Source organism: Temnothorax curvispinosus, unplaced genomic scaffold, assembly GCF_003070985.1.
Source record: "Temnothorax curvispinosus isolate PA1 unplaced genomic scaffold, ASM307098v1 QBEX01015641.1, whole genome shotgun sequence".
In the NCBI taxonomy this organism is placed as follows: domain Eukaryota; kingdom Metazoa; phylum Arthropoda; class Insecta; order Hymenoptera; family Formicidae; genus Temnothorax; species Temnothorax curvispinosus.
In genome coordinates this window covers 25278-37965 of record NW_020225421.1, presented here as the reverse complement: position 1 = coordinate 37965, position 12688 = coordinate 25278, and the positions used below count along the sequence as shown (strand labels likewise).

Here is a 12688-nt window from a genome sequence, read left to right as displayed (position 1 = left end):
ATATATAAAAGAAAAAGAAGGCTACTTGTATATAATTTATTTGCGCAAGTTTATATATTTACTAATTCTTCTAGTTTGTATGATTCAAGCTTCATGTATTATTTTATCTCTTTAACTGTGTAATTATCGAAACATTTTATCGCGCACATATTGTGTGTTAAACGGGTTTGAGGGGTTAAGGAATTAAGTTAGGGAATTGACTAGAGAAGAAAATGTCGACAGAGAAAGATGGAATTGACGCGAGCAATACTCCGTTTTTACCGAATTGTAAATACTTTTATCGAACTATAGTATATACCATCAGCCAAACGTAGTCGATGAGATCGAAACTAAACACTCGCGATTTAATCGTAAACGATACGCACGATTGACTTTCTTGTCGTCTAAAGATCGGCATTTTTGCGGATTTATACCATTTCTATTTTTAAGCGAGCTATTCTTACACGAGCTTATATATAGGCGTTTCATACGATGCGGTTACACGAATTCGAGTTAAACACGCGAGTATTTTTAAAAGTGCATCGTGGATCGCGAAAGATCCGCAAGTATCCGAAAACGGATACACGTATCTTTGTACGTTCTAATAATATTATTTGTAAATACGATTTTTCTACAGTACCGAAAGATATATTTGATTTAAGGGATACCTTTTAAATCGTTGTAATTAATTTTACGATCGTTTAGTACATATATGAGTTAATTGTATCTGTACCTGAATCTTGATTTCTTCGTAATTTGATAGACGCGCTTTGGGGATAATAATTTGGACGTGATTTTTTTTTTAATGCAGTAAATGAGGATACAGAAATGTATTTATAAATATCCGTATTTATACATGATATGACAAGGAAAGAGAGGAAGAAACATTTTCTTCTTTGCTCGAAATACCTTCGAGATTACAAGAAATCAGCTTTTTCATCACGAATCATCTTACGATGCAATTAAATGCAGTTCGGTACTTGTGATAATACGAATAAATAATCATCTATATGCGAACAAGTCGACGATTTAGAGGTATCGCATCGCGTACCACGTAGAAAAGAGTGAGAACGAAGGAAATTACGGAGAAAATGCAAAAACGAGCTTGGTTTCATGCGAAATTTTGTTTTCAACGAGACAATATCTAGATGTAAGTTAGAAGCGAGACCAAAAACTAAAGGATTACTAACGCTAATTCCTAAGGATTGTGATTAAACTTATTCGTACTCCGGTAAATAGCGCGGCACGTTTAATACGCAGAGAGCGATAGATATACTTTTTGATATATTCGGGGGAGAGTTCACCCTGCGCGATTAATGGGTCTGTTTTTGTTTTGTACTCCACATTGGAAGGAAAAAGATAAGCTCTGAACTGGCGCGGGTCAGTTCAGCAATAGAAAACAGGCCCAATGTTTTCTCAAATATTTCGCGCGCGCCGATAGGATTTGCGCTTGTATTTAAATGTAACACATAGGGACCAAAAACATTGATTGGTGTCTTCAAAACGATACAAAAATGTGAGAAAACGAATCGTAGTTCATACGGAAGCTTTTTCAAGGAAAACGGACAACGCGAAAAACTTGACGAACAATTTCTAGCGAAATAGTTTTCTAGAGGAGAGATACTTTTTCTTACGAGTACGAGAAAAATATGTAACAGACACGTGTGTACGTACACGAGTGAAACTTGTTTTAAATCGAGGGTTCGAATCCTCGGACCCATTGCTCTCCTTCCAACGGACTGTTCCGAACGATGTTTGTCGTATGGCGAAAACAAAATTTCAATAGGTAAACCCGACGGTTCGGAAAGCGAAAACAAAGGCGGAGAACGAGGAGAGAAAGAACAAAGGGGGGGAAATTTAAAGCCGTTGCAATTACTCTCTCAATCACAGCACTGTGATACACATAGTATATTACTTCGATGACATATCAACTTAACAATCCTTTTACATATATAATATATATACAATATAAAATACATATTTTGAGCAATACTTATATAGACATGTAACGTTATATACAAGTGTATAACAACGCACTCTCAATATTTTTCATCGTAAGCACGTGGTTCTGACGCAACAGTTAACTTAATGTATGCGCGAAGATGTAAAAGGATCAGCGATTTGTGGGGACAAGTCGAATCCAGCTTGATCGAAGCAAATGTACCATTAAATTGCAATGACTCGAGACTGATCGAGTTAAATAGAGTCTCTCGCGTCTCGCTTAATGAAATCTCTCGAGCCTTACAGAACCAATTATTCCATAGTTCAAAGTAGTAAGAATCGTTGCGTGTGTTCCAAGTTACTTCATAAAGTCGAGATTTTCTTGTCCGCCAACAAGAGCGATGATCGCGCGGATTATCAGCACGCGGATCACGACTGGTCCCCATTAGTATTCTCCGCTGTTTTCTATGACGAACAACTTGCATGTGCCACCTGTCTCGATTGCACTAATCGTCCGGTACACGAAAAATAATAATCAGTTCTTGTCTGTCGCCGTTCTTGGAGCGTCAACCGTCTCCTCGCCGTATTAATCTAACTATCCTAGTTGGTTTATATTGACTTTGTATGCACATGTGACCGTGAACCCGAGCAAAACGATGCACGTAACTTTCTTTTTTCTTTGCCCTGTGTCTTGAGGTGTATGGACACACTGCACACAAAAAGAAGTATTCAAGTATCTCAATGATATCTCTTGGATATCGCAGACTTTTACGTCTTTAAATATTTTAAAACTGTAAAACTTTTACTCATAATCCACTATTGTAATTGATATTTTTCTCAAAAGTTCATTCGCCCAAGTAAATGCTCTTATTTAATTGCGATGAAGTTCTGATAGGCGTAAAACTGTTTTGAGGACACGAAGGAATGTTGTTCAATAGTATTATTTCTCGATCAGTATTTTGTATATTCGAAGAACGTAGAGATATATATACGTGTTATAGTTTTGACACGAAAGCGATGTATCGTTTTGCCGGTGTTAACGGGTTTCTTTAGGCTAAGCGAAAGATACTTGTCCGTAGTTTAAAGTGTGATATTAATCAATGCATAATCCGAAGACACGTATTAAGCATCCTCGTAATTCTTATACGAAGTTGTTCCCCGTTTATACGAAGAGTTTCGCGATTACACTAACTCGATTTATTAATCGGATATGCAGGGTGCGTTCATTTCTCACGTCGACGTACATATAGCTTGTCTTTGAACGTAGAAATAAATCGTGAACCGACGACACGAGGACACTCGCGTATAGTTAAGAAGAGGATATACTGTAATTATATAGATATATCATTACTTTTGCAGGCGAAAGTAATAAGAGACGATACTGAAATGCCTTTCTAGCTGCGTGCGAAGAAGAAACGCCGACGCGAATTCGAGGTAGAGATCGTTAAAGAAAAAAAAATTGCGACCAACTCGAGAATCGACGAAGATCCCGTAAAAGGAAACGTCTAAGTCTAAAATATCCGAATTTTTGCAACGTTTTCCTGCGACGATTTCAGTTCGTTTCGTCGCGTTTCGTCTCTTTTGTAAACAGAAGAAAGTCAAGTCTAGCTTCTCTTCGCGTGCATATACGTTAATCTCTTAATGTTATCGTGGGTTATGAAAAGAACGGAGTACGGTCGATTAGTTGCGCAGTGTACTTTTTTTTTTGCAAAAGTATTCCGCTCCAATTAATCTGATACATAAGACGGGAAAAGCGCGGTTCGCTCTACGTAAAGCACATCGTCGTATCGCAGACTCGCGTTATTGGCGATTGAACAAACACAGTGATCGGTAAATTCGAGACACGCTAATAGCAATAAAAGTAAGAAACGCTGCCATGAAGGATCTCGGTGACGAGACGTCGCATTTTTTGCCAAACTTATTATATAAATATAGACGGAATCTTGCGTAATGAAATTTTCGAACGACTGCTCATATCGTCGAGTTACGACGGGCTCTCATCGTTCCTGCTAATATTTACAACAAATTGTTATTCGATGATCTATACACTGCGTATTTCTCAGGCGTATAGTATATAGTTAACGGCACGGTTTACTCGCAATTGCAAAAACTTGATACCACAAATTGACTTAAACTCAAGTTGTACATTATAATTCGATATTATAAGAATGTAAGAAATTTCGCTTTTTCACATGATAATGAGTGCTAAAATTTAAAAGATCATATTTCCGAAAGTGAATTACGAGCATTTGTATCGTTGATCTTGAAAAAACTAATTCTTTTCAACGATAAATAATACATTTAGAGTGGCAAACCAGAGTGAAAAACCAGAATATTTTAAAAAATTTACAAATGTATTAATATACATGTTTATTATACTTCGAATATTAATTATAATTTTCTCATAAAAATTGTCGCTGTAAGTGCGTAATACAGCTAAAGGCATCTTTATATATATTTTATATCAAAATTTTTCAATTTTACAAATCAATTTAGAAGAGAACGCCACTGGATTTTGGTAGCCTAATAACGTTCCCGTTTATACCACTTTTCAATTCCTTGGTAAGCGATCTCGTAATTTTCATCATGCAACATCTTACACATCTCGTATCGCACGAGCGTTTTATTTTACAAGTGTCTCAAGTGTCTATGTATACGACAAATGGACTTAAATTAGTATTGATGGATAAAACAACGGTAAAACCTATCCAATAAAAATACAGCTAACACAATATAAGTTAAATTTTATTCAAGTGTGTAAGTGCGGTATTTCCATTCAGCATTATCGCGAGTGCGAAAAGATTCGTCTAGTATGTATCCCATTTGATTCTTGAGCATCAATTGGCAAACATTCTTATTAGGCTACCGTGATTCAGCTCGGACTGTAAATGGTCTCTTCTAAATTGATTTGCACGACGGTCATACTTCTCTCAATATTGCTTTCAATTTTATTTTCTTATTGTACGGTCAATGATATTAGATTTTTCAAAATTGACAGTGCATAATATATATACATTGCTGATCAAACGATATATTTCTGAAAGCCTTTATTGCACGTATGACTTTGGGAAAAAAATCCGGACAAGGAGATATTTCTATTTATACGCGGAGGTTGATATACATGTGTGATGCAGTTACATACTTCACCGCTAGCTTAGCGGATAAGGGGAAAAAAGCGTCGGATAATAGGCAGCTCGGTAAGACAAGTAGGCAATTTAGAGCTCATCGACAAAGTGCAATGATATGCGTCACGATGTAACAAGCGTTAGCGAAGATTGCGATTGTGCCAAGAAATAGAGATATTTTTTATACGAATTGGGTATACATACACAGCCGGAAAGCGGCGTTGAGACTCTCACGACGGAACGAAAGTAGGGTAGACAATCTGGTTAAAAGTAAACTATTTCGCCGGTGCAACAGTGAATTGGACGTGCTCGGGATATCGCAATCTGTCCCGAACAATTCTTACGCTCCGAAAATGAAACGTCTTTTCCGTTATTAGAGTATGTAGAATCGCGTCTTCCTCTTTGCTCCTCTTCCACTCTTCCATATCTGTAAGAACAAAAAAAGAAAGTGAATCTGCCCTCTTCGTTCGTGAAGATCAGAATTTATTGAAATAGTTTCAAATATCTTTACAAATCTAGTTTATAATATACATGTAAAAAGAGCAATTTTTATTGCAAATTCGATCGCCAATCGTTTTATTTTTTTTTTCTCGTCGATTTGCATACGAATGTAGGGGGTTGAATCGCTTTCTTTTAATTATGCGCGACAGTGCGTAACAGTAATTAAGATGATACCGTTAAATTCTAACGAGCAGGCTCCAACGAGCAAAGTACGAGACATTTTTCGGAGACGTTTTATTTTCTTCTTCCTGCAATGGTTTTGATACCAAATATGTTTTAGCTGGTATTAATAAATATACTTACATTTCTGCGTATGTAACGTTATTACATAAATGCATATATACGTAAACGCGTATATTCGCGAATATGCGTAGACATACAGAGGGTCGCGTATTGATCGGATCCGAAACACACACATACACACTCACACATCCTGTATATGTATTATATATAATATGTACATACATATTACGACGGGATATGAAAAGTATAACGTTTGTAATACCGTGTAATGAATGTATGACAAAATAATCGGTATTATTGTTGAGTTACATTCAGCGCTACGCAAACGCCCAAAACAAAACAGGAAAAAAAATAACAGAAGTATTAACGTTTTAAGGACCGTTGCTGTTTGTGAATCTTCTTCCTTGTAAGAACGTACAATATTGTCGGAGACATGTAAAGAGAGCGAGGAAAATAAAGTCGAATATAATGAAACAATGTGTTATTTTTTTTTGTTGCGAACCCGACGAATTCTGTTAGTCATTAACTGACTGAATTATTGAGAATATATCTGGTGCAAATAATGAGTACGGAAATAGAAACAGAGTATTAGCAGTTATAAAAATGGCGTATATTTTATTCACGAGCCTTTACCTGTTTGCAATTATGTCGAGTATATATAATATATATATATATATTTTTTTTTTTGTTCAAATACATATATCGTAATGCTTGTAACACCTATTACAACAGTATATATTGCATGATATTGTATGATGAAGTTATATTTGCTGGTACGCGCAATACATATACATAATCTCTTAAAATCTCTCGAAAAAATATATCGATTAGTGTAACACTAGTAAGAAATATGTGACAATTTCATTATTTCTTAAATTATTTTAAAGGGGGGCATACACCCAGGCAGGTCAAAGAATCGATTTTTTAATTTTTGCTTTTTCTTATAGTGTGATATCTTAAGAATATTTTCCTCAAGTTGCAAGTCAAAATTTGAAAAAATAAAGTTACAGCGTTTTAAATTTTAAATAAATAGGCGTTTGGATCGCCGCAGCACCGGTATTTGTCCCCCTTTAATTTACGCATTCCTCTATTCGTTATTGTCCTAAGTATGTAGTAATAATGTCAAGAAAACCTATACCACTTAAATCGACGATGTTTTAATGAGTTTAAGTTTATATCGCCATCACGATCAAGTATAAAATTAAATACGGATCGTTAAATTTATATAAACCGTTATACGTATATTAAGTAGTATACATTTCTCTAAACGAGAATTTAGAAACAAATTATCCTAGTTTGTTATCTCGTACATTTCACTTATTAAAAATAACATTATGTTGGACTGACAAAATTCTATACAAATTGTTTGATATGGCAAAGAAAATTTTCTAAAAGAAAATCTTTTATCTGCCATCCCCATATGTGAACAGCACAAATTATTAATCAAATTTAATCACACTTTCCTTGGAAAGTAAGCAACATCGGAGGGACATTCTTTCGTTTACGAACAACTCTGTTAACTTATCAAGAAAAATTAAATAATTTCAACAATATACATAATATACTTTATAAATATTTGTAAATACGCATGTCTATTCTACTATAAATATGTGCCTACGTAACTTTATATATATGTATAGATAATTTCAACATATTAAATAGAAAATGTGTTTTTTTTTGTGAACATGTATAAAAGAGATATCAAACATCAACAATAAATCTAAAATCTCTGAATTAAATAAAGAGAGGATCTTTAATTAAAAGACTGATTTGTACTGCACTCGTTAGAATTTCGCGTAGAGGATCTTATCTAGCGGGTCGCCCTCAACTTACGCGCGTGTATTATTTGGCGGCCGGCCAGCCAGAAGACAATTGGATCACGGGTAACGGTTCCGCGTTGGCGATTGCACCTTGATTCGTCGTTTGTGCGAGGTGCGCGGCGAACGCGACGTCACCCGAAATTCCAATGGCAGATCATAGCAACGGCAGACGCAACAGCTGGGAAACTTGAACCAGTCGCTGAAAATGCCGCGGCACTCGTTGTTGGGGTCGTAAGCCAACAGCCGATGCAGCCGATACTGCTGCTCGCATCTGCATCCATCCCGGCAATACATTTGCTTGTTCTCGTGTCTGCGACAGAATTAGAGATTCAAGAAAAAAAGAATAATAAGATAAGAATATAATGCACCGAAAAAGACTGGTATTTAACACAAACGTTTCGATATTTGTTTTAAATACCTCTCAACCTGAGAGATACAAACTAAATTATGGGTATTAATTTATGTTTCCTTCTTTCTCTTAATTTTTTAATCGCGAACCCATCATTGATATTTCTTGTTCAGGAATAACGACACTTACGTGCACTTCTCCCAATGGACATATTGCTCGAAGGGATACAGATTGAGGAGGGCCAAGACCTCGCCGCGAGTATTATTGGCCCAAAACGGCGCTACCACTTCCTCCTTGACGGGACAGGCGTTCCTGCGCAAAATGATTCGATGAATCCTCTCATATTTTTCATTTTACTTCTCTGTATATATTGCATTTTATGTGTTTTTTCTCCTTTTTTCCTTTCTTCTAAAAATTTCACGTTATTAGTTTTATATAATTCTTTATTTTTACATCTCTTTAAGGTTCCTAGGTACTCGCTGTGGCCCTGTTAGATCATAACGTCAGAGAAATGATGAAAAATGACACGCTGAGAATTCTTGCGTGCCATTTCTCATCATTCCTCGTGGCGAGTACCCAGGAGCTTTAATTAAAAATTCTTTCTGTTCTTATTTTTTTATTTCAATAATTTAATAACTCAGTTTATTACACAACTACGGAACGGATTATATATATATTTATACTCACACTCCTCTAAGCTTCAGCACCGGCTGCTCCTGCTGATCCTTCGCTGCATCTTGATAAAGCTGTCCTCCAGTATTTGTCGATGTCTCAGCCATGCCCGAAGGCCGATACTCAGGACGTGGTCTGAACTGTTGCTGTTGCTCATGACTCGCTGCGATTATTAGTTCTTCATGTACCGTAGTCTTTGTAGCAGCGCCAAGCGTTTCTTCCTCCTCCTCCTCTTCCTGATCAACCAGCGATTCCGTAGGGACACTCCTCGTCGTTCCAGCTGGTTCCAAGGTTGTGTCTTCGATCGTCGTTTTCTCTGAATACGCTACCACTTCTGGTTCTGGTTCCTCCAACTCCTCATCGATCCTATCGTTCTGCCCGGGAATCTCGTTAATGCTGAAATTTTGTTCCTTGACGATCTGAGCTACGGTAACGCTCGGCAATGTCGATGTCGATATTGTCGTCGTCGTCGTAGTTGTCGTGCTATTCACCACGGAATCATTATCAGCAACCTTGGTAGTGATGTTCGAAAACTTTGGAGAAGTTGACGTTACGGAGGTTTGAGTCTTGACCTCCTCCATGCTCGTAACGGTAGAAGTAGACACGGGCGTCGTTGAGGACGACGCACGCGTAACGAGAGTCGGGGCGCTGGTCGACGTCGAAGACGAAGTTGAAGAAGTAGTCGTCGTACTCGAAGGGGTGGTCGAACTAGTTGTCCGTTCGGTGGGCCTGAAATGCGGCCTGGTGTACTCACTGAGCTTCGAGAACTTATTCATTCGCTTGGCGATAGGATCGTTGAAGGAGCGACTGGTGAATCCGCGACCTTCATACTCGTTATCCTTTGCCCGATCGTCGTCGATAAATTCGTAATCATCGTCATATTGGAATTGTCTGAAAATCGCAACACGCAATTCTTATGTATAAAAATTTTATTAAATAATCAAATTTGTCTGCCACGTTAAGTCTGCATTTTTATTTTTTAAATTTTGATTTCAAATTTGTAATAAACGAATCCAAAAACCTCCGTATACTAAGATTCAGCAAAATTAAAAAACATTTGTGCGATAAAAGATTAAGATATGTTAAAAGTCATATTTTGAAATCAAAGAGAGAAACGACTATCAATGAAATATCGTCGAAAGGAATTGCGAGAAAGCTACCTCAGATCGTCGGCGAAATGATGATAATACTCGTCGTATTTTAGCTCGATATCGTTCTTCTCGAATTCCGTTCGGAGAACACTGATGTAATTCTCGTCCCCATACATGCGTCTCATCAACCCCTGATTCTCTTGCACAAATCGGCGTACCGCATGCCTGCGAACGAACAGCAGAAACATAACTCTGTGGTGACAAAGTGGATAAGACGGCGCAAATCTTCTTTTAAAAAACTTTAAAAATGTGTGGAAACTAATAAGTTTTATTTCAAGTCTCAACCGAGACAATGACAACATTTAGAGTTTTTAATAAATAAACGAATTAAAAAAGATCAACAAGAATATATCTCGTGTTATTTTTCATGTTTAAAGTAAGATTTTTCTTATATATAATCCGTTGCTTTATTTCTCTATCTATTCTAATTTTTACAAAGACAAGTGAAACAAAAAAAAAGATTGTCTGGCCTAGATTCAAGGCGAAATTTCGTTAATAATAATAATAATAATAATAAAAAAAAAATTGATCCGGATGAAAATAGAAGTTTATGACTATTACCGAATTCATAGAACTGCGTAACGCACAAATTGCAGATCTGCAGCATAAGATTCTCGAGTCAGACCAAAAAACTAGGATAAGTCCCAGATGGAATATAATACGTACAATAGCGGACGCCGAGGCGGCATTTGAAACAGCGTTTCATATAATTACACAAGACATGAAGCAACAATGTTACAAGTATAATATATATAAATGCTCATATACTCAGTCCTATTACTCGTGCCCGAGCGTGGTGACTTCTCTTCATATACATGTGTTGCGCACGTGGATTATACACATTGTATATGGAACCTACAGTTTAACGCCGATTTCGAACGGCTATATTTTTTAGAGAAGTTCTCTTTTGGCAAGACATACTCTCGGTGGTTTTTCATTGCCTTCCGAGAGGAGAACGAGCTAATATAAATTTTTCTAGCTCTACCGGGAATCGAACCCGAGACCTTTGGCTCAATAGACCAGTGCGCTGTCTACTAGGCCACGCTCGTCCTCGAAATTTCGTTGATAATATAAAACGTTTAAAAAAAAAAAAAAGATAGAAGAGACGGAGAAGGATTTCAAGATTAATCACCGCCCAAAAATTTCAAACATCGAGGAGCCTTTGATCCACTTTGATTCGTTTACTTGGACGATTGACGACGCCAAAACTTTCGCCGCGGACAAATCGAGCGCGCGCGTGAGCGTACGAGTGTCGGGCGGGCGAAAGTCCCTCGAGGAGAGATCGATCGCTACGAGCGGAAGAGACGAAGCGCAAATGAGACGAAGTACCAAGGATAAGAGCTACCGGCGATCGTGCACCAGTTCTGTTGGCGAAAGTCACAGGGTAAATCCTCGTGGTGCGCGCGTCCAGCGCGCGAGTACGGTTTGCTGCAAGCCGAGGAAGCGTCGTATCCGAACGTGCTCGGCCCGCCGCCGCCGCCGCCACCACCGCCGCTCTGGCATCTCGTCAGCTGCAATGCAATCACCTGCAATCACACGAATAAATTATTGTCGGAATAATAAATTATTTTACGACGTAATGGACATAATGGGACCTTTCATTACTCGCTTCACTTCCCGAAAAAATTAACGAGACGAACGAGAAAAGGATGAAAAAAATCGACAAGAGTTCATAACAAAACCATTTAATCTTCTGAATGAGAGGTTGACGTTAAAATAAACATGGAATTTTTATCTTATTTCTTTCTATCCTTAGTTATGTATTTTTACAAAATTATCGGTCATTGAAAATGTATCTATATAATATTCATTCCCGATCATATGTTGCTTAATAACTAAATAATTGCCACATGTGAAACACGAAACTGTCTGTAAAAGATACCGATGTGTGTGTTTTAGCATGTAACTAACAAGGAACATATCACAACTGTCTGAAACCGATTTGATTCTCTTCGAAATTCTTAAACACAAAAATCGGAGTTTAAGTGGATAAAATAATCCTTCAAAGCTTCTATTTAATTTTAAACAATTATTGTCAAAATAATTAGATTTTAAAAAATATATATATATATGTGCATAATATGTGTTTTATGGTTTTTTAAATGTATTTTATAACTGCATATTTAATTTTCCTGAAAATTCAATTCGTTTATTGTTCTTCAAACTACTCTTACTCTCATCACTATTTTTATGAAGTTCTTACTTCTATGAGTCTTTTATAATAGATTTTTATCTGTTATTTAACGATATATTTCAAGAAAAATCAATCGCAGTTTCGAACAATTGTGATATGTCCCTTGTAAGCTTAGAACTAAACACCCATATCGATATCTTTAACAAACGGTTTTTTTGTATTCCATATTTAGTAATTATTTCAATTTAAACGGCATACAATTGAGATTAAAGATAGGAACAGAGAAAGAGAATAATCAAATTCTCGAAGATTGGGTAATGGTTAAAATAAATATCTGCCGTCTTCTATCCCAATTCATTCGTTTCTCACAAGGAAGTTGTATGTACGATACTCCGTTCACTCGCGTTCGCGAAAGAAAACAAGGATATATATATATTCGCCGTTCATTCAAGCGCTCACCTGAAGAACGAAGGGCGCGATCGCTTTCATAACTCGCGGGAGGGCTCTTGATTCTCGCTGGTCCAGCGGCTGGACCCGCGGGATCCGTAACAGCCGACCGACTAACGTTTAAAACTGCTCCCGCACGTACCCCACGCGTAATCACCCTGTTCAGGGTGCGCGAAGAACGACAACGATAACGGCGGCCAGCGGCTGTCGGTCTCATTGACGGCCTCGACGCGAGGATGCGACGGATGCGGCAGAAAACGTGTGCGACGGAAACGACGGGACGAAGGCTACATGACAGACAGCGGCGCGCACCTGCCTACCTACCG

The 12688-nt window shown here is 37.4% G+C and overlaps 1 protein-coding gene across 1 annotated transcript; it reads right to left on the bottom strand.

Annotated features, from left to right (window-relative positions):
• Positions 1-6151: 6151 nt before the first annotated feature.
• Positions 6152-12688, bottom strand: LOC112465907 (protein spaetzle 4-like). The gene is made up of 6 exons (XM_025033708.1): positions 12375-12688; positions 11111-11307; positions 9791-9946; positions 8646-9521; positions 8148-8270; positions 6152-7919 (listed from the first exon to the last, which is right to left on the bottom strand). The coding sequence occupies exons 1-6, from the start codon at positions 12402-12404 to the stop codon at positions 7667-7669; spliced, it is 1635 nt and encodes a 544-aa protein (XP_024889476.1). The 5' UTR covers positions 12405-12688; the 3' UTR covers positions 6152-7666.